The 22,968-nt window shown below is 45.7% G+C and overlaps 1 protein-coding gene across 5 annotated transcripts in view; it reads right to left on the reverse strand.

Annotated features, from left to right (window-relative positions):
• MSH3 (mutS homolog 3) overlaps nucleotides 1–22,968 on the reverse strand; it is a 95,356-nt gene that overhangs the window by 22,781 nt on the left and 49,607 nt on the right. For 3 of the 5 annotated variants that reach the window (XM_059837091.1, XM_059837090.1, XM_059837095.1), the window contains exons 13-18: nucleotides 18,295–18,427; nucleotides 10,455–10,642; nucleotides 7,794–7,962; nucleotides 5,175–5,239; nucleotides 3,789–3,905; nucleotides 1,192–1,299 (exon numbers count right to left, since the gene is read on the reverse strand). In XM_059837091.1, the coding sequence (XP_059693074.1) occupies nucleotides 1,192–1,299; nucleotides 3,789–3,905; nucleotides 5,175–5,239; nucleotides 7,794–7,962; nucleotides 10,455–10,642; nucleotides 18,295–18,427 (780 nt within the window). The remainder of the gene's footprint in view (nucleotides 1–1,191; nucleotides 1,300–3,788; nucleotides 3,906–5,174; nucleotides 5,240–7,793; nucleotides 7,963–10,454; nucleotides 10,643–18,294; nucleotides 18,428–22,968) is intronic. The other 2 variants (XM_059837092.1, XM_059837093.1) reach the window with 2 other exon arrangements.

Below are 22,968 nucleotides of genomic sequence, written 5' to 3' on the forward strand. Positions count from 1 at the left end.
AGAAAGAGGTAAAACCTGATAATGGTGAGGGGGTTTAGCACAAAGGTCATCCAACAGTTGTACAGCAGGCATGAAACCAGTACATGGACAATATTGGGCCTGACCACTCTCCAACAGCCTTCCCCAAACTGAAATCCACTGCCAGCCTGCAGAGTGGACACTCACAGACCAGGTGGTGACCCCTGGACTGCCCCAGCATCCCTTCCAGCTCAGCAGAACTGCCTGTGCCAAGGAGGAGCCTCCAGCACACTGCAGAGGGGCTCAGCTCCCCCCAGCTCCTCTGCCCTGCCCTGGCTCAGTCACCTGCCCCAGGCAGGGCCCTAGGAAACACTGCTCACAAACCAAAAAACATTCCCCCAAAATAACACTGAAGTCCAGGCTTTCCTTCAGCAGCCCCCCAGAATTAATTATTGACACCTTCCCTGCAGCTGAGGCTTCACTGAGAAGTCTCCCTCCTGCTCGTTTACTCTAAGCCACTGTGAAATTCAGTGAATTATTTACATTCTGCACAGTGAATTAATCAGATTTCAGTTTGTTCTCTCATCTCAGTACACCTAAATAAGCGAGCAATTATTTTCAAAGAGATTTTGATAGAGAGACACACAGGATCCCGAGAGCCCAGAAGTGATCAATATTATCTTTAATGATGTATCAAAGCAGAGGTATTTGCAGGTGGATTTCTCTTCACCCCCCTGCCTGTGTGTGGTCTGGGGCAGAGGCAGCAGCTCAGCTCTTACACGTGAGCCCAGCTGAGGCATCTCCACTGCTCTGCAAGCTGCAGCTAATATTTACTATTAATTACCTGAGATACACCTTTCAAACACACCTCAGACACCCCAGACTCTTAGGTATTAGAAACACACCATAAAATCAGACCTGAGAATAAGAAACCAATAATTTCTTTATAGAAAGACATAAAAAAGTCCATCATTTATGTAGGTGTAAGTGAGATATCATCTACTAGAGTCGGGTCAAACAGCAAACATTGGGATGTCAGACTGGAACTGCAATGCTAACAGATTTGCATGAAGTCCAGAAGTGTTGCTCTGCCAAATCAGATTGGGTTGAAACTACTGTAAACAATCCTAATAGTGATTTTTATCACGGCACACCTATTAAAACATAATTTATTTTAAGTACGCTCTTATAATTCCATATGAAATGCTATGAAAAAAATTAAAAATTGATTACCTGCAGTAGTCTCCTTGTTTGGCCACCTGGGCCAATGAGAACAGGCAGTCCACAGTTGCTAGGTGACAAATGGCTTTAGACACGGGGTGATAATGTTCACTGAAACGACTGCATCCAAACGGGGAAAAGTTACACAAAAACAGGGAAAGAAGTAATTCTGCACAAATACAAAGGCATTGTCAAAATGCACCCCATGCAAGCTCCTGACAGGGCTCCTGGGCTCTTTAAATCACTCTGAAGCCAAAGCTCCCAGCAGTGTATCAGACAGAACACGAGGACCCCAGTCAAGGTGGACTTCACCTCCCATTCTAACAGTGAATTGTTTTTCAAGCACAGAAAATCAGGCCAAATTAAATTCATTAGGTAGCTCACAAAGGGCCAGCAGTTGATCCCTGCTGCCTAAACGAGGTGCAGAAAAATGCCACAATTTATCAGAATTTATACAGAACACCAGCAGCTGAATCCAGCTGTTGATTCAGCCTCAGCCATAAGGTACAGTCAAAGAAGAAGCAAACCAAGAGTGTCTGAACACAGGAGTTGTCTAAAATTTCAATGAATTATGGTATCTACAACAGAAAATTCAAGAGGTAATTTCCAATGTAAGGTGCTGCTTCCCCAGCACAATAAGGGCATTATCAGGAGAACAGAGTTTTCAGTGGAGATCATTCTCTGAGTCCTCTGGAATTTCCTTTTTCCTGTCTCCTAATCTCAAAGCTACAATACAGAATAAAAAAACAGCAGGGGAGCAAGATGTAACAAAGACAAAAATGAATGGAGGGGTGGGAAAGAAGAGCACTCTCCTACACACAGGTCTTTCCTTTTTGTCTCCTGCTCTCCTGCAGCACTACTGAGAACAGACAAGTGAAGGTGGACACAACTCCTGCAAAGGAAACACACTGCAGAAGTGTCAATTGGAATGACTTTTCAGTTTCTACTCAAATTTCAGGATTTCTGCCTCCTAATGGGAAGCAAATCCAGGGAGACAACTTGAGCAGGGACTTGTTAAGGTCTTGCAAGCTATCCCTGCATGACAAAGGAACAATTTCAGCAGCTCTGCAATGCATGCAAGTTAAAAATAACAGATAATCAGACAATGGAAAAACTAAAGGCATTCAGAAGTTCAGGAAGTATTTTTTAAACTCCCATTTTGAAGATCCTTTGGCTAAACAGGCAAATAATCCCACTGAAAACTCTGATGTTAGACAAGCACATGTGCCAGATGTGAGGGGCAATGAAACTCCCATTAGTTTCTAGCAAACTCTCATGGATAATCTAGCTTATAAGATATAAAAGAAAAATAAAACTAGTGTGTAATATTAATAAGTAATGTAATAAAACCAATGAAACCCACTAGGCTCAGTTTCACTCAGAGTCAGCTGTACTTTGAGACTGTTGATGCTGTGATATTATTTCTCAGAGTTTGGGAAACACCTTGCACACTTAACGGTGTGTTTTCACCAGAATGTTAAAAGGTAGAGACATCAGTGCTGGTCTCAGGAGTGGGGCTCAGAGCTCTTGCCCTCCAATGGATTGAAAGGCAGGGCAGCATTTTACCTGGCTGCCAGCCAAGCTGCTGTGGACAGCTCCGAAGGGCTGCATTGGCAGAGCAGCGTTTCCCTGTCCCTGCTGTGCCCCAGGGCAGGGCTGGGGGAGGCACTGTGACAGTCTGTCTGAAATATCCCTCATCTGCCTCACAGCTGTCATTGAGAGACCGCTCAGGAGACCCCTTTGCCCCTTCCCTAGCCACAGTGGGCACGCCAAGCCAGGGGGTTTTATGACCTGAAGGTGTTGCTAAGCTCCATCTCCACAGGTGCAGTTCCCTGCACGCTACACCAAGCTCAATGAGGCACTGTGTCCTTTTTACAGCAATAATCTTGGATGCTGTCCATCTCCTGGCCGGGCTGGACTTCTCCTCCCTGAGTTTTTGGGTGGTCTCCCACAGAAGACTCCTCTCGTTACAACCACCGTGACAGACAAGCTGAGATGACAGAAGCCTCTCCACCAGAGAAGACCCCGAGAAATCCCCATGTGAGAAAGGCCTCCCTCACACTTTCCAAGGACTGGAGCCCCCAGCCCAGGGGAGGTGCATGGGGGGAGGTGAGCTGACCAAAGCAAGATGGATGTTGCAGGTGCGGGCACTGGACCACGAACACAATGACCCTCATTCATTGCAAGGTGGACTGTGTGTACCCCTTTTCCAAATACCATTCTTTCTACCAGAAAATACAATAGATTCGGTTTCGAAATAATCCCCTTCCCCCTCATCAAGAAAAGTATAATTAGGGTCCAGAATGGACTGCATCTCTGAGATCTCCCCAGGATGTGACCTGCTGAACCTCTTTGGCTGGACACTGAAGGAGCTCCACCATTCTCACATTTTGGTAGCTATAAACCCCCCTTTTTCCTTTCCCTTCCTCATTTTCCTTATTTTCCCCTAATTCCTCCCCAACACATTTTTGCTGTGGTTATTTAATAAAGTCCATGGTGTTGATTAACCCGCAAACCCCTTTGTACCGTGTCAGTTTTTGCACCCTGAAATCAATCTACAGAACCTCTACAGAACCCGCTCACAGGGATGGACTGCAGCAGGCACTCACTCCAGGAAGCAGAGCCAGCCCGCAGCGCAGTGCAGGGCCAGCTGCTCGCGCAGCTGCTGCAGGACTCTGTAGCTCTCTGTCACCAGCGGCGAGTGGAAGCGGCTGACGGCTCTGGTGCTGCACGGGGAGACAGAGACACACAGGGCTCCTTGGCATCAGGGCCACCAAGCACTCCCCTGCACCACCCACAGCCCAGTCTGGACTCGTTCCTCCGTCTCCTCCAGCCCCACGATGGGTGTGCAGAAGGAAGGCTCTGACCGACCTCCACTGAGAGTGAAGGGGCACTGCTGCCCCCTCAGAAGGCTCTGGAACGCCCTGCACAGCGTGCCACCAGCACCCCAGAGCACACAACTGCTCAGCACAGCTGCCCAAGTGCATGGCTGCCTGATACACAGCCAGCTAGACAGAAACAAATTCACTCTAAGGGAAAAAACTCCACCATAAGCCTGAAATAAACAAATATTAATACAGACTGTCTTGCTAGTTCTCACTTGCTATTTATTTGTGTGTTTTCATTAAGGACTCTATTTGGCAGATCCAGGCATTCTTTTACAGAATCCAGATTAGCTGTAATTTGTTCACTGTGTTAATTCTGTCTGATCTGTGCACTTCTCAGTATTAAAACAAGTTTAATTAAAAGAGAATTGAGTGTTAATTCCTGCATAACTGAATAGAGCATCACAACAGAGTTCAGCTTAGGGAGAGATGTCTGTGCTCACACATTACACTCTGGGGCTTGTAGAGAATTCAGCATTTACATGGACATTGTAACTTTCAGGGGTTCAAACCATTCAAATCACAAATCAAATGAGTGAAAAGAAAAAAAGCCAACTACATAAATCAGTCCATCTCTGCTTCACCTGCTCGAAAATTATCCAAAATCAAGCTTACATTAGAACAAGTACCAAAGCAAGAAGAGCTGAACTGTATGAGTAAATGAAATTATATTTTAAATGCACTGAATTTACCAAGATGTATAAGCAGATGTTGGCACAGCTACTTTAATCTCTCTGAATAAAACAATAACAATCAAAACTGAATGAAGGATTTGCATGTGCAAGCTACAAGCACAAGTGAATCAAGGCCAAGGATCTGACACCAGTACATGCACCTTGAAGAACTGAGTCAGTAATTCTGTGCTTTGAGGATGCACTGTGTAAAAACAAACGTTGTAACAAATAAATTTCTCTCAGTTTTGTTTGTTTTTTTTTTTTTTCTGTTAAGCAATAGATTTAGAGTTTGGTTGGGTTTTCAGCTTAAAAAGCCCCCAGCAAACCTTCACAGGTGGGACAATGAGAATATGTATGTAATGAATTGTAATACCAAAGTACCTCGTGTTTTCCTCTACATTAAAACAGAACCAAACCTCAAAGACATTTTACATACCTGCTAACCATAACCCAGTCAGATGGCACAGATGATTTATGGGAATTCTTCACTTCTATCAAAAACTGAAACAACAGAAATGTAATGTTACACACCATGGGAAGTCAGGAAGACCAGAGAATCAGAATCATCATTTATCTAGAAACTGCAACCACCAGAGGAAAAATGTGGCATTCACATTCTCTGGAAAAATCCCTTTGCCCAGGATTTTTCTCCTGGGAAGCTGAGGAGCCTCAGAGAAAAGCAAAACAATTCTTATCTCATTTGCTTCTCCTGTGTTTTGCTGATGTGGAATGTGTTTGGGGATTGTTCACCCACAGGTAATTGTTCCATTGCATTCTGCTGGGAGTTGTTTTCACTCTTTGGGCAGTCAGAGCCAGGCTGTGTTGGGACTCTGGAGAGAATCACCAGTTTTCATTATTATCTTTTAGCCTTCTGAAGTATCCTTCCTGTATTCTTTAGTATAGTTTAGTACAGTGTTCTTTAACATAATATACTATGATAAAGTAATAAATTGGCCTTCTGAGAGCATGGAGTCAGATTCATCATTCCCTCTTTTTTCAGGTATTCCCTGCAAATACCAGAGAAAACCATGCCCAGCCTGAAGAGCAGGAGCAGCCTGGAGGGGAATGTTCTTCCCCCCCAGAAGAAGCTGGGGTTCTGACACACACCACCCTGGTGCACCTGCAGGACTTCACTGCAGGTCTGAGTGGGCTGGGGGTCCCACAGGGAGGCACAGGGACCAGCAGTGCCAGGGTGCTCAGTGCACTGAGATCTACGTGCTTGCTTCACATGATTCATGTCAGTCATCTCTGTAACAACAGCCTGAGGTCCTGGGTGTCAAGGATTTGAGGCAGTCTCACGTCACAGAATTCAGCTGGAAAACACATTTCCTGCAGAGATTAGGTTAACACAGAACCTGACCACGTTTATGGAAAGCCACAAGACCCATGTCTGGCAAAACTTATCCATTGTGGCTAATGGGATTTAGATAGAAACTTCCAGAGGAGCCAGCAGTCATCCCCAAGAACAAGCAAGGATAACAATCCTAACACAGCAATAGAGCAAGGACAGGGTGCACTAATTCTTAATTCACCCAAAGCACTTCCAAGGTATTTCTCTGTTGTGAAGGAGCATTTGAATTTCACATCTATCAGGGCACTACAAGAACACAGGAAGAATAAAACATACAGATCTGAGGAAGAAAGAGCTCAAATCACATAAATTCCTGTCCTAGTCCTGTGTTCTATTCCTCCAACACAACTTTGTTCCCATCACTTCCATTCCTCTGGCATCTTTCCCTCACTGACCATACTCCCTGACCCCTCTCTGCTGCCTCTTTTGCTGTCTGCTGAACACCCACACCAGATGTCACGAAACAAGAGCAAGCCCCAGCCTCTGCAGCTCCTTTCCTCAAGGCCCCAGAGGTTTGTGCCCTGCTGCAAAGGCCTCCTGTCTGAGATGTGTGCAGTGACTGCTGCCTCTGGAACCACTCCCCAGTACCTCCTCGGATGCTCTCCTCTCTTTGATCAGTTCCTCTCATCTCCTTTACTTCACACAGATGGCAGCTATTAACCCAGCTTCCCTGAGAGAAACCTTTCAGATCCTGCTCTTCCCTGCCTCAGACAATACTCACACACACTTTTCCTTTGGATTTCAGCCTCTGTGCTGACAGCCCACCTGACTCCTGGGCCGTGTGTTTCCTGTTCTCAGCCTCACCCTCAACAGGAACATCCAATTTCAGGTCTTTATCAAAGGCTGCTGTCTCTAATTCATCCCTTCCCTCATTTTCAGCAGTGTCTACTTCTCCCTCCTGTGTCTTCTGGATCTTTCTCAGCTTCCAAAGTGCCCCACAGGCCAATTCCAGCCCCCTCCCTCCCTGTCCTCACCCACTCCTCTCTTCTGCTCACACCTCTCATTCTGTTTCCTAGCTCCTCTCTTTCCCCACTTTTCTCTTTCAGAGCTTTTCCCAGCTTCCTGCTCTCAGTTCCAGAGGACTGAGCAGTGCTGCCTGACTGCTCCTCTCAGTTTCCCCACAAACGTGGCAGGTCTGCTGTCTCTGTTTTTCACCATGGAACCTCTCAGCTCGCTGGATCACATCCTGCCCACGCCTGTGCAGCATCCACGAGGAAAAGTTCCAGTCCAGAACACCATTTCCGAGAACTGGAACTAAAACAACACTTATCACTCTTTAATACTGTTCCCTCTCCTCTCCCATCTTTCAAATTACAGTCTGACTCAGTACTCAGAAATCCTTTCACCATTCCTTAAATTAACCAAATGCTGTGCTTCCTGGTTCTCTGAGAGTATTCCAGTACCTAATAGCCATACAATTAACCTTGGAAGTATATGTTTTTACGCAGACAGAAAAGCAAAGCATTACTGAACCAAGTTCAACTGCACTAATGTGCTTCTATTATTTAAGTCACTGAAGTGATTGACTTAACAAATAAAGGAGTCACACGGCAAGAAAGCAGCTCTTCAAAGTTGTACAAAAGATTAAAGTCAAATGCCCTCATGAAGCCCACACTCAGTGAATAGAGTTCCAGCCAGGCCCCGCTTTTAAGCTATTTTCTAGGCAAGGATGGGTACAGTCATACATAACAAACCCCACAGTACCTCTTGACCCGAAACTGCAACATACTCTGCAGAAGGGTTCTTAATCTGTTTACGAATATCTGGCAGATGCAGCTGGATTTTAGAGAGCACATCCTGGATCTCCTCCTTTTTCTTTCGGATGGCAGGGAAGTCCGTCAGGTCCTTGAACAACTGTGTTTTATCTCCAGTCCTGCCCAGAAGGAATGCAAGGTGAAATAATGGCAGGAGGAGAGAGAGGTACCTCAGTCCTACCAGCTGCATCCTTGCTTTGTTACCTTTGTTGGTGGGAACACTAGCTCAGTTCCCTTCTGAGCACAGATTTTCAGGTGCTTGGTCACGGCAGAGCCCATTCACTGAAACTGCTGTGCTCACCTCACAGCAGAGAGGCTCTCTGTACAGAGCACCCCAGGTGCTGACAGCACCTCACCTGCAGTGACAGGTCAGGCTTCAGGTGATTTCTGCACAACAGGAACACAGATTTCCAACACATTTAGAATCTGGGCACATTTGGGTAAGGATTGCATGGAAAAATCCCCCCGTGGAAGTAGAATGCCATCAGTGCTTTCCCAGAGCAGCTTCCTCCTTTTGTCCAGAAAAGATTACCCAGATTACTTGTAAGCACATGCAGAACAATGCCCTTTTCTAATTCCAGTGCCAGAAAAAATGACAGGACTGTTTTGGCAGCACTAGCTCAGGTCAGGATTGAAACCTGAAACAAGCAATGCCATTCCAATGGTTAAAACTGGGAAGCTGAATGAGCAATTAAAAATACAGCTGTCAACAAAAAAAACCCAAAAAATTTAACTTACCCTAGCAAGTATCAGGCAAACAATAAAAAAGCACTTTGATCAGCCCTGAGTTAATTGCAATATAACTCTGCATTTTAGAGCCAATACAGAACTCTGCAAGTTAATTACATAATTGCTTTGAAACCTAATATGTGGAGAGCAAGTAATTAGCCAACTGAAAGTATTACAGCATGGAAGTAATAAAAAAATCTAATTTTCTACTTACTCCACTGCCCCTTGGCCTGCCAATGGAGCTACAGCTGGAGCCAGTGGCAGGCAGGTGGCAGAGAGCTGAGCTTTGGCTGTGCACTCCTTCCTCACTGGCCTTACATAAGTGACTGTGAGGATGCCATTTTAAAGTACAATACTAATTTTTAGAAACGATTTTCTGCTAATTAGACCAGTTTCCATGGGAATGCAAGGCAAAAAAAAAAAAAAAGAAAAGATGCCTAGTAGCCAGCAGCTGATTGTGAGGACTGTCACTCCTATGTGATGCCTACAAAAAAATGTAACGCTGACAGTTTCAAAAACACAAATCCCAAAATCTCAATCTCCCTGCTAAAAAAACCCAAAACCTGGAGAAAGGGGCACTTTTGAGAACAATTACAGGATTTTATCCACACCTCACAACAAAAACAACATGTGATGCAGTCTGTGCTCAAGTGTGTGTGCATGGATGGATGTGAGTAGAAGCCAAGATTTTGATGAAGGAAATGTTTTTGAGTAAAAATAATACCAGCACATACATCTGAGATATATAAAGGCCAGAAAGTAAGTTGGCTTAATCATTCTGAACAAATGTAAATACAATATACCCATTCTACAGATCATTTATATCCTGTATACTATTCTAGCCCTTGTTAGTACACTGGCAGAAGAAAACACCCCATGTTTTGAAACTACCTACACTAAACCTGGTATAATTTAGGTTGGTATAATTTAGATACAGTCTGTTTTGGCACAAACTGTCACAACTATAATTGGGCACCAGGCATCAGCAAAAATCTCATAATCCCACCTTGCCATTGGCCAGAGGAAATCCTTCTGCCCCTCTCAGCTTCTAAATTTATACTCCTTGGGTCCACCTCTAAATCAGAAGCAAATAAAGTTCTAGGCTTCGATTCTCAGATTTATTTTTCAATCTCAGTTTGGAAAAGATAAAAGGTTTTTTATAAATAAAGTGGATTTTTTTTTCTGTTCTCAGTGTAAAAGTTAGGACTGTGCTGACCCCATATAACAACACACTAAAGTTTCTGCCACAGCCTCAGCAAAGAATCCAGGGATGGCAGAGAGGCAGCAGTGCTTCAGAACAAACAGTACACAGCAAAGAATTTAGAGATATCCTCCAGCATAATCTGTATTCATTCCAACCCAGCATCCTCTTCCTCTGTCTTTTTTTCCTCGTGGACCAACAATGGACATAAATAAGAGAAAAAAGTGCAGACAGCTTTGATGAATTCTCAGAAAAGCAGTGGAAGGCATATTGCTGACAGCAGAGCTGGCCCTCTGCTGAAGGGCAAGCCTCTCTTCAAAAGGAATAGCTTCCCTTAAAAAAAATTGATTAGAAAGCTGTTAAACCAATTAACATAATGCAGGACGTATTTTCCTGTAAATTCATCACCCAAAACAGGTGAGAAACTTTCAAAAACTCATTCAGCCTGAGGCAGACACCCTCTAGGCAAAATACTGCTTCACCTAGTTTAACTTTACACAAGGAACGTAAGCCACAGGTAACAACAACCTCTGCTTTAACTAAAAGGAACTGAATAAATAAATATGAAATAAAAATATGAAACTGAGGTGTACTACACACAGAGCACAATCTGCACAACTGAACACATTTCCTCAGAAAGGCCATGAGGCTCAGAAGAATCATGTTCTTTTCTCTACTTACTTGGCTGCTTCCTCATTAAGGATCTTTAGATAGTGCTTCACTGGGGAGAGCAGGCCTGGGATTTCCAACAGGGCATCTTTTAACAGAGGAGATCTCAGATGGGATTGTATGACTGGGACACAAGCCTCAATTCCCAATTCCAGACGAGACAGGGTGCTGACTATCAAGAAGAACTCCTGGGTAGAGCACTGAGAAGGGAAGGAATGTCTGAATCATTACAATCCATTCCATTTTCACCAACAGGTTCTTCTGCTTTTTCAAATTGTGACAGCATGCAAATAAAATGTATGCAAGTAACAAAGCTGCACCATCTTGCCCCACTAATTAGGGCAGGTAATTAACCACACCAATTGTCCCATCCCTTGTCCTCAGGATTTTGTCACCAGCTGATCTCCAGTGCTCCTGTTGCTGGGGGCAGCTGTGCACACAAAGGCAGGAAAAGGGGCAATAAGGTACAAACAGCAAAAAAAAAACCAGGTTGGGTGATGCCAGGAGCACCACACCTTGCCCTCATGGCCCTGGGCACCCCAGGGCTGCCCTGGCAGGGCAGGGATTGAAAGGCAAGGTCAGCTACAGACAGGGAGAGACTGGGAACAAGAACACAGGGAGGAAAGAAAAAACACAGGAAAAGGGAAACCCAGCACCCTGTTTGAAGTGCTTGAAGCTGCTGACAGCTTGGGCTCTGCCAGCCGTGCCTGAGCAGGGGCAGGGGACACACCAGCCCACTCCTCATCCTCTCCTGAGCACAAGGGAAGGTGCTCCCACCTCATCCAGGCATCCTCCAGAAGGGAAGGTCCCCCTGGGGCCAGGCAGAGCCTGCTCTGGGACACCCAGGGCAGGAGCACACTGCCTCCCTCCACAGCTGCTCACCCACAGCACCAGCTCTGCAGGAGCTGCAGGAGCTGCCCAGTGCCAGCACAGTTTGTCACATCCAGCTGCTGGTCAGGAAGGGCTTTCTGGGCAGTGCCAGCCCTCCTGCACCCTGGCAGTGCCCCAAGGGCAGTGCTGGCTCTGCACAGCACAGGGACTCCCAGGCCTGTGGACACCAGGGCTCCCAAACCTCGCTGGGCTCAGTCACACTCCCAGCTCAGTCCAGTCCAAGAAAGTTTGTTTAAGGGTGTCCATATAAATTTATGCTGGTGTTTTTTCCTCTTTCCCTGATCTATAGAAAGATTCCTCCTTTAGCCCTCTGAAACTCTCCCATCAGCCAACAGACAAGACTGAAACAAAAACAGTTTATTTTCCTCACCTGGGGATGCAAGGAAGGCAGTAAGATATATAATATTCTTTGTCTGCCATATCTTACTGTTCAAACCCCTTTTTTTTCCTCACTTCTACCACAGCAATCCAGAATTTAATTTCTGGACAGGATTGTATGGTAACCACCACAACACTGCTCACAGAAGAGGCAGTGAATCACTATTTCATAGAACACATCTGCAATTTTATTTTGTCATCTTTTCAATTTCTTCCCTAAAGCAAATTTTTCTTTCTCTTCCTTCCCATACTCAAATGCAGGAGCTAAGGCAATTCTCTCATTTATTACACTGCAGCTATTCCCAAGGAATGTCAGTACCCAAATGCAGAATCAAGTATTAGCCAAAATGCAATTTAACCACAGGCAGGACTTCAGGAGGGCCACAGACACTGCACCCTGAGTATTTCTGGAGAGCCTGAGCTCATCCATTTTACAGAACCACAGAGGTCTGTGGGACAGAGGACACCCATTAGGAGGTTTCCCTGCAAATGCTCCAGTTTTCCTGTGTTATTTTCTTTTTGCCTGCTCTCAGGCCTATATATTTGTGTGCTTACCACTAACCCATAATGCAGCAATGATCATCCTGTAAAAGTGCTATCAGACAGCACAATTTTCCTTCCCATTAAAATATTCCCAATATCTCCAGTTGTACTCCTTTGTATTACACTAGCTGCACTGTTTCTTTGCTGTTTACACCCTTCAAATACCTCTAAGCCTTCTGTTCTCCTTTAATCATCAATTTAACCAAAAAAAAGATCTTTTAGTCTTGCTTCATAAGAGATCCATTATTCTGCCTCATGAAAACTCTGGGTTTCCTCTGCACTGGCTGCAATTTATCATCATCTTTCTGATAATCTGGGACTTACTGCCTCTATCTTATAACCAAATTAAACAAAATAATAAAGGAGTAAATATGTCAACAGTGTTTGAAGTCAAAGCACAGAGGAAAGGCCTGAAACTGTAAACAAATGATAAATCCCAGCCTGGACTCCAAGTCCAACAGAACACTTTCTGACTGAGTGCATCACCATCACCACCCAGACCCTTGAGGATGAGGGACAGAATCCTGCCAGGCTTCTCCAGATGTGGCCAGGAGGCAGCAGGGGGATCCACAGCACAACAGAATGAGCAGATGTGCACACCCAGAAATGCATCAGCTCCTCAGGGGGGCTCCTCAGGGTGGGGGCTTTGGGTGTTCTTTTTGTAAAGAAGGAAACAAAGGGCCCTGATCAGTGTGGGAAAGGGAGGTGGTGGGGCGTACAGGTGGGAACACCTGGCTGAGGTGTCTGCAGCAAGGCTGGTGAGGCTGCTGAAGCTCAGGCTTCACTAAGAGGAGAAAGCTGCATTTCAAGGCACCTAAACCACCTCTTACAGTTCTGAGGTTTGTCAGAAGATGGTTAATAAACACTCTCAGGTTCCTCACAGCAATCCTGGTGGCCCACAGGCACTGCAGGAGTCACCCAATGAGTTAAAACCCACTTGGCTCTGTGCCTGCAGACCTCTGGAGAAAGGGAAATCACCGTGTTTTACTGCAAACAGCCTTGCTGAACAGTGTCAGACCCTGGGTGGGGTGAGCCAGCTCCTTTCAGTGCCTGGCCAGTGCTCCTGCTCCCCTCACTGCAGGCCAGGAGCACTGCAGGACTGTGCAGGTAGGACTGGACGTGTCCCCTGCAGAAATCCTGCCCTGAGCAAACAGGTAACTCGGCACAGACACATTCAAACAGCTCTGACAATCTGGGCTCCACTACAGCCGGACTGATTCCGTTCAAATGCAGGTAACCCCACAGAGAGACACACTGTTACAAATTAGGAGCGTTTCAAATACAGTAAAATTGTTTAATGAGGCAGGATTAACAGTCTGGCACTCACAGGAGAGTCTCACAAGCTGATCCAATGCTACTTTTGAAGCCTGCTTCTGAGAGGACAGCAATGACAGCCACATCTTCTCTGGCACTGCAGAAGCAACCTCAGAGCTGACAGTGATGCCAAACACCAGTTTCAACCAGCAGTTTGTCAAACTGTCCTGAGAATGGATGCAGCAAAGATCACAGAGATCTAACACCCTCTCAGCAACACGGACTGCAATTCAGCCCTGCTTGCAGCACTGAAATTGTTTCCAACAGAGACCCACAGCCAACAGCCACCCAACACTTTTACCCCCAAGTTACAAGCATTTCAAATTTAAAAAGTATGGGTGTCTAAATGCAACAGACCTTTATCACTCCTTTCAAATTGTAATTCCCACCTTTATCTCTTTAGCATAGGGAGCAGACTTTGGTTTGGGAGAAATGGGGTATTTAATTTTAAGATCATTAAGTTCCCCTGTTATGACTTTATATTAATCAGCTTAACAGGGAACAGTTTGTCAAATCAGCATTTAGCATTGCAAACCTAAAAATATCTGTGATGCAGACTCTTTAAAAGATTAAAAGTGTAGTATAAGCAAGATGTGCATGATATTACCACAGTAAGAAAAAAAAAGTAAAAATTCAAGGTAGATGTAAGCTGGAGTCAAAGGATTATCATGTGGGGAACACGTATGGGATACAAATAGTAACTAATTTCTTGGGCATATATAACTGGCATTCATTTCATACCAGAAAAAGCAAACCAAAACCCAAAACCATAACATTTTTCTCTGAATCTTCTGAAACTCACACCCTCTCCAATGAAATACCAAATGTACCCTCCAGGGAAGGCACCAGTGAGCAATTTCAGCACCTGGCGCCCAGCTGAGCTGCACCCTTGTCCTCTGAGGAGCCTGACTGTGTCCCAAAACCAGGGACATGTTCACTGAGAACAGGAAGGGAGGCTGTGGGCACACAGGCAGCACGCAGCCCCTGCAGCACCTGCCTGCTCTACTCTGCTCAGGTGAGCAGCCAGGCAGGGCAGCACACCTTCAGAGCCTGACCCACACCTGAACAGGTTTCCCAAGTGCTCAAGGGGAACTGAGAATGAGAGAGAGCTCAGGGGCAGAACAAAGTGAAATGATGCTTTACTACACGTGGTGGTGTCACTGTCTTACTTTCTGAAAAATCCCTTCACCAGGATCTCTTCTCCTGGGAAGCTGAGAAGCCTCAGAGAAAATGAAAACAATAATTATCTCCTTTGCTTCTCCCTGTTTTGCTGCTTTGGAATGTGTTTGGAGATTGTTGGCCAACAGGAGACTGTTTCACTGCATTCTGGTGAATTGTTTTCACTTAATGACCAATCCCAGTCCAGCTGGGTTAGACTCTGGAGAGTCATGAGGTTTTCATTAGTATCTTGTTAAGCCTTTTGTAAGCGTCCTTTCTCTATTCTTCAGTATAGTTTAGTCTAGCATTCTTTAATATAATATAATAGCATAAAATAATAAATTGGCCTTCTAAGAACATGGAGTCAGAGCCATCTTTCCTTCCTGCCACAGAGGACCCTGAAAACACCACAGTCAGGTCTGATTACTGCTCTTCCTCCTTAGGTAAACAGCTCCCCTTTAATCTGTTTTGTACATCCAATGGCCAATTGTTATGATAATTCCTTTGGTGATTGTGCTTTGGTGGAAAAAAATGTTTATTGAGTGAAGGGTACAAATAAGATAAACACTTATGGGTTGAGCCTGTGTAAATATTTATCTTCTGAAACACACTGAAAACACGGGCATGAAAACAGCAAGAAACACCAGGCTGGCCCTGCAGGACACATTTCTGGAAGTGCAAATGGCATGTTTACTCTGTACAGGCTGTAAAACCTGCTCAAACAGCGGTCACTGACCCTCTTCTGCCACACTCCAAGGCTATAAAAGTCTGCACTTCAACTGAGGTAAAAAAGGAGGGTGCTGCCATTTGTATTTCCCACTGATGACAGAAGGAAATGCCTGGGGTGCAAAATGTGCTGGCTGATTTGGTGATTCCCCTCCGAGCACCAGCTCTGCCACCACGGTGGTTCTGCACCAGGCTCTGCTGAGACAAAACTCAATGTCACAATTCAAAATGCCCTGTCTCTCAGACTCCTCTGCAGTCAGCTTCTGAGTGCTGCCCCGAAGGGTTCCCCATTCCACCCCCAGCCACCCTTCCTCTCCCACAGTGGGGAGTGCAGAGCATTCCTGCCTGCTGGGGTGCCCCGTGCTGGACCTGCACACACTGAGAACACCAACCAGACCTTGTGCAGCAGCTCCTCTCTCCATGGCAGAACTGCTCTTGCCTCCTTGACCCTCAGTCCTCTTCCAGGCTGGGACAGAATCCCAGCTGAACTGTGACCCCCAAGGTAACACCTCATCCCCACTGCAAACACACTGGTCTCATTCCAGAGTGGCTGTACCTGGGATAAGTCACATACAGCGGTTGGATTCTGGTGGTTTGGTGATTCTGGACTGGGTGGTTTGAGGCAAGGGGGCCTTGAGAAGGGCCAGGTTAACAGCTCCCAGCCTGAATTATGCTATCAGATACGACTTATTAGCAGGCTTAAAAAAACCCCAAAACACTAGGAGTAATTCAGACCAGGAAACAGACAGTGATGCCCTTGACCACAAGAGCTCCCATCAGGATGCTTTGCCTTGCAGACCATTGTTCTGCCTTCATTTCCTTCTGCCTTCTCCAGAGGTTACTGGTGCACAGGCCTTTGCACAGTGCAATTCCTGCAGGGGCTGACCTGAATGTAAAACACATTCCAAAGAATGCTTAAAATGCCTGAGACAGCCCAGCCATCTCTGTGCACTCCAGATCCCCTGGTACAGCACACCTCCTCACACCATGACTTCACTGAAGGACAAAGGGCCTGGAGGATGACACGCTTGTCACATTCACCTATTTTTCCTGCAGCTGACACTGAGTAACAAGCTCACACTCCTTCAGTGAAGCCATGAGAGTGTTCCACTGGGAGTCTGGGGTCCCTCCATGGAATGAAATGGCACTGAACCCACTCTGAGCACGTGGGACATGCACATCTGGAATTAACAGGGCTGGAAAGGGTCTGTAGGAGGAGCTGAAATGGCAGCATTCACTGGGGGGGACACAAAAACATCCATGACACCCACTCTCTCCATGGCCTTGAACACCTATCTGCCTTGCTGGGACCTCTCTTCAGGCTCCATATCCACCAGCTGTGCTCCAGAATCAGCTCCCCAGAGTCTGCTTCTGATTCTTCACTGGAAACACACCCTGTCTCTCAGGGACACTGCCATCTCCACAAAGTCCTACAGGTCTTCAGGATTACTCAGTGCTTCAGGTGCTCTCCAGAGTGCTCTGCACAAGCCAGGCTTTTACCAGGGGAAGCAAATCCATCACATCAGATGTGTGCTTAGAGCTTTCTCCCCTCATTTACCCTTTTTAGGCACTTCTCCTCTCCTGCAGCTTCCTTCCACCATCTGACTCACTAAACACATCTTCATGCTGCAGTGGCTGCTGTTCAATCTGCATTGTCACCTCATCCCAAAAACCACAGGAAAACCCAGGGACTCTGCATGGCTGCACCCAAAAGTGAGCTGAGAGCTGAGAAAGGCTAGCAGCTCTACAGCAGGGAGGGACATCTGGAGAAATAAGTACATACAGAAAATAAAATAAAACAAAACCAAACAAACCAAAGCAAAACCCCACAGGGCAGCAGCAGAGCAGTTCCAGGATATTGTGAAATGCAGATGTAATCCTAAAAACAGTACTGTGTACTCCTGAAATGAGTTAAACCATTAAAAAGTGAATTATCTAATTCCTGGGCAGTTGTTTGGACAAAGAAACCCAACAATTTTACCATGTGAATGCGGTACACTTCAGAGGATGGGTTAAGTGGTGCACACTCCTATTTTCACCACCTTCCTTATGGCTGGACTTCTGTATCCACTCCCTGAAACACACAAGCCCTCCCAAAAGCCAAGCACTGCAGGGCTTGAAAAATGGTATAAAAACTGGGTTTCAGATTTTCAAACACAGGAAAACATCATGCTGTACCATCCAGAAAATTTCAACTTTGCTCTCATTCTACCCACCTATTCCTTTATTGAAAAAAAACCTGTCAAAACCTCTAAGGAGAGCAGTGAAATGAAAGAACATGAAGTACTCCACAGGTGCCACTGGCACATTAATCTGCTTCAACTAAGAACTGTCAGTGTCTCATCTCTCATAAGTGATTCTTATTAAAATGTGGACCTGAGGTCCAAACTGGAGAATTTATAACCAAACCAAAAAATTTGCAAACAGCTAGCAGCAGCCAAGTGGCTCCACTGGCACGTGTGATTTTAGATGAGCATGTGGAATGCAAAGCTTTGGCTTAAAGGAAGCAACAATTCAAGGCACAAGGGTCTGCTGCACCATGCCTCCTCCCTGAGTCCTCACACTAAATCCTGAGTACTGCACACATCTGCCTGCTAGCATTAGCAGCCCAGGGCATGTGCTGCAGAACCCTACCCAGACATCTCTTCTACCAGCACATCACTGATCACAAAGCAAGATTCCACCACACCTGATTTTTATAAACCCACACCCCTTTAACAGGTCAGCCTCAGTCCTGCTAGGCAGAAAACATTTTTAAACAAACATGCAAATCCAATGGAAGCCCACCAAGGCAGAATGATGCTGTTCAGAACACAATGAATTAGTGTAACCATGGGTGTACCTTCTTGTGGAAAACACTGCAGAGGCCTCTCTCCAAATCTGGCAGCTTACAGAGAAGATTCTGAATCTGACCAAACACGCTGGATTCTGACAGCAGAATTTCAGACACAGCATCAAGCCGGGCATTTATTTCACTGCAAAAGAAGAAGAAGATCAATAATTACAACTGCTGTTTCTCTGGGGGGAAGGGGGAGGCAGTGAACCTCTTCCTGTGGTTTGTTTTGGGTTGAATTGTTTTAGTCTTTGACCAAAGCCACATCCTCACAAGTAGCAGAAGAACTGAGGAATGCAGAGAATTTGGGATTTCATTCCAAATGCAAGCCAGACCCTGGCCATGGGCTCACCCTGCCCTGTCTGTGCTCACAAGACACACCTCAGTGCCCAGTTCTCCTGGTGGCAGCAACTCTGAAAGCCTGGGGGTTCCACCCCACAGGTACAGACAAGTGCAGGAGGATGGGCAGAGGGTCTGGAGCTCACAGGGCACCCCTCGTACCCCACTTCACCCCAGCAGGCTCCAGACACCCCTCACCATTGTGCCCCCCTGCCTGCTCCTGACCAGGGACTCTAATTACCTGCATCAGCACTGCATTGGTTTTTCTACCCTTTTTCTTGCTAAAACCTGTAACATTTATCTCCCTATTTCAGCACTGAAGTCGCAGAAACATCCTCCTGAAGTGAGAAAACGCTTTTTTAATGAGAAGAGGTGATTCCGTGGCTCTTGGCAGGTTCCTTACAGTCATTCTGTTAAAAGCACAGGGCTGCAGAAATGGACAACTACCACCAAGTTCCACCCAGGTTTGCAGAGTCTCCTCTGCCTCCTGCCAACATACCCATGGACTGGCTGCAGACTGCAGAGGAAACTCCATTTCTGCTTTCTGTGGCACCAAATTGCCTTCTTGCTGCTTCTCAGGGAAGTGCTGAGAGTGGGGTCAAAGGGGGCACCCAAAGCCCCCCCAGCCGGGCAGCTCAAGGAGAAATCAGTCCTTTGATGCACACACTCCACATCCCAGACAAGGGTGTGCAAAAGCAGCCAGCCCACCTTCTCAGGGACCAGAGAGGTGCTCAGAGCTCAGCCAGCACAGGGAGATGGCCACTTGGGATGCAATCCAAATTAAGATTTTGGGAAGATTGGTGCCTTGCCCGTGGCTTTTACTGCAGAGGTTTCAGCTGCCAGTGTGGCTGCTCATAAATGAGGAAACCAAAGGAATCAGGCACCTCCAGAGGCTGCAGACATTACAACAGTCCAGCAGTCAGAGGCCTCTGGCCCTGAAGACAGCTGAATCAAAGAGCCCTTGAAATTTTACTGCACTTCATGTGAAAGGGGAAGTCATGCCTGGGTGTGCTCTCAGCTAAACACAAATCTAACAGCAGGCTGTACACATCTCCCCCGTTCCTGCGGGCAGCCAGGCACCTTGGAAGCAGCTCCCACTGGCAGCAGGGGCACAGGGAGGAACCTGAGCAGGGCTGGCAGCAGTGGCAGAGCCACAGAGCACCCTGAGCACACAATGCCACCAAACAGCTGCACTGTGCTGCTGCGAGGGTCCCCTGGACCAGGCGGGAGAGGAGACCCTGACTCCAGGGCCTCAGAAGGCTGAGTCATTATTTCAGTAAAAGAAATTATATAGTAAAACTAAACTAAAGAAAGAGAGAGGAGACATCAGAAGACTGGAAAAGAATGATAATGGAATCTTGTGACTGACACAGCTGATGGTGATTGGACACTAAATAAAATAACTCACATGGAGCCAACCAAAGCTGCACCTGCTGGTAAAGGATCTCCAGCCACATGCCCAGCAATCAGATAATTATTGCTTTCATTCCTCTCTGAGGCCTCTCAGCTTCCCAGGAGAAGATCCTGGGCAAAGAGGATTTTCCAGAAAATATCATGGTGACACTGCAGTGACGTTCTGAGGGGTCAGTGTCACACCCACAATCCCATTTTCATGGAGAATTACTGATGTGTGCTGCACAAAAACCCTGGAACACCTCTCCTCCACATCAGGGAGTACTGAACTCTTAAATTATACACATATCTACCTTAAAGAAGATAAAAGCCTTAATTTTTCATTATTACAGGCACTGTAAGCAGCAGAACTCTGTTAGTTAATTTAAACAGCACTATTACTATGTGGCCAGCTGGAAACTGGAAACTGGCAGTAATATGTAAAATAGATGCAGATATTTGAAAAACTCCTCCCTCCAAAGCTTAATCTGCACTTTAATCATCCTCACATATGGCTCTGTTAGTGAGTTCCAGTAATCTAAAACTAAGCACCCATACAGGTTTTCTGCTTTAATCCCACAAATAAGGAAGGGTCAGGAAAATGGCATTCAGTACCAAGTGACCCATTTTTTTTCCACCTGAAAAGAAAACCTAATGGGATTCCTATCTCAAAATTCAGAAAGTACAGCTAAGAATTGTCTAAAACAGCATATACCCAGAAGGAAGGAAGGACAGGGATGAGATACCATAAAAACAGATGATGAATTTCAAAGCATGCCTTTAAACGTCAAATATTTAGATATTTAAAATACAAATATTTAAATTAACAAACATTTTATTGAGGGCCAGCATATAAATATCTGTCTTGCACCGATCAGATGCTCAGAAGGAATCTCAGAAGGAATTTGTTCTGCACTGCACAGTTTGGGTCTGGAAAAGAATTCCACCTCCAGAAAACCTGGATCTAACATGATGCAAAGAAACCCAGCAGCCAGCTGAACTGGCTACTACTTCATGCTGCACTCAGGTGCAGTATTAGCCTGTTCTTTCTCATCTGTATAAACCATGTCAGCAATCTGAGCTTTATCCAATTTTCCAAGCAATCTTCTGTGGAATAATGTAACATAATTCAGTTGACTAAAAGCAATACTCTTACTTCTGCCATATCCTCCACCTAAGAATAGCATCATTAATACAATCCTAAAATCACTTTTCACTGTATTTAAACATAACAGAATCTAACTGCAGAATTGTTATTGCAGTCATTTTAAAGAACTACTTGAAGTGAAATAATGAGATACTCCCCTGCATTATTCTGCTGCCAAATAGTGAACAATACAGAAAATTAGAAAACGCGAAGAAGATGTTTGAATCCTGAACTGAAAATTATTTTGACAAAGCAGAAGGCTGCAGACACAAAAGCACTGCACTGAATTAACATCTGAGCAGCCTAAACAGGATTGCTGGTGTGCTAACAGAGATCTGCTGGTCTCTCCTGCAGCAGAACAAACCTTAGAGGTGACAATAAATCTTTACATTTAAAGACAGTGAAATTGGTGTTGTAACTGCTAGATAAGAACTAAGGACATTTTCATTCGTGTAAGGTATTATTTAAATGCCAGGTAAATAAACATAAATTTATCAGAAATCTCTTAACCTGTGCTAAATGCACACAGTATGAATTCATTCACCATGCTAAGACATAATTCAAGAACAGTGCATGCAATTAGGATTATTTCATTAAATCCATTCTAGGACACCAGTGATGTGCAGAACTGTCAGTCACAGGAATTCAACCCCTTAAAAAACTATAATTAAGGGTATGAAACAACAAACATTGCTTTCCATGGACTATGGATTAAATCAAAGCCTAACAGCCACCTAACTGCAGTAAAGAATGAAAATATCATTTAAATAACTCATTGATGTATTATGGGGCTTTTTCTGACCTCCCTCAGACCACAGCTGACAAAAGAAGACTTTGGATGAGCTGATTAAGTTAAAGACCACGTTAAATGGTACAGAGTGTCCCCTGCCTGAGACCACTCCCTTCCATGCCAGGCAATTAATGCCACCAAAGCCCAGGCAGAATTACACTCTGCAGTCCACAAACTCAGGATGTCTTTCTGAGAGGAGCAGTGGGTCTGTGTTCACAGACCAGCTGTGGGGCTGCTGGTGGGTAAAACCAGCACTGGGAGAGGAAAGAAACAATGGGAAGGATTCCACTGAGTGATCAATGCAAAAAGAGATTTGCCTTTACAAATAAATGTTAGGTTGGCTGAGAAATTAAATTAGACATTGAAAGATGAAAGAAACAGTGGGGAAGAGAAACCCCTGAATTCCGTAAGAATTAAACATGAAAAGGGAGGGTTGTACATTGGAGGGAAATCTCTGGGATCAGGAGTTCTGGGAAGTCTGAACCTCTCCAGTCCCTCAGCCAAGGGGAAAGAGAGAAGGGAAATGTGGCTGGGAGTTGGGATAAGAAGGAGGCTGCACCTCCAAAAATGTGAGAGACCCCAGGGGAATGGCCCATGGCCTCTGCCTTGGTTGGAATAAAGGCACAGGGCTCCTCTGTCTGCTGTTTGGACACAAACCCCTGCTGTTTGTGGGCTGATTTCCCTGACACTTCCAAAGAACAAGCAGACCAAGCCCAGGGGCCAGGGGGATGAAGTCCCCAGCACCAACAGGCCCAGGCTGCAGTGCCAGCCAAGGCTGCTGAGGCTGGAGAGGGGCAGGGATGCTCTTTCCAGGACTAACACCCGTGCTGGACACCAGCAGAGCCCAGCAGCAGGGTCAGGGAGCAGCAGGGTCACCCGCAGCCCTGGAGCCTTCCCCAGACAGGTGTGGACAGCCTGGCTGCCATACCTGCTTGGCACAGGCAGCCAAGAGCTCCTCTGCAAGGCAGGAGGGGTCACCATGGCAGGTCCCTGCAGGCAGGGGAAAGAGCCTGCA

The sequence above is a fragment of the Haemorhous mexicanus genome, chromosome Z, assembly GCF_027477595.1.
Source record: "Haemorhous mexicanus isolate bHaeMex1 chromosome Z, bHaeMex1.pri, whole genome shotgun sequence".
NCBI lineage: Eukaryota > Metazoa > Chordata > Aves > Passeriformes > Fringillidae > Haemorhous > Haemorhous mexicanus.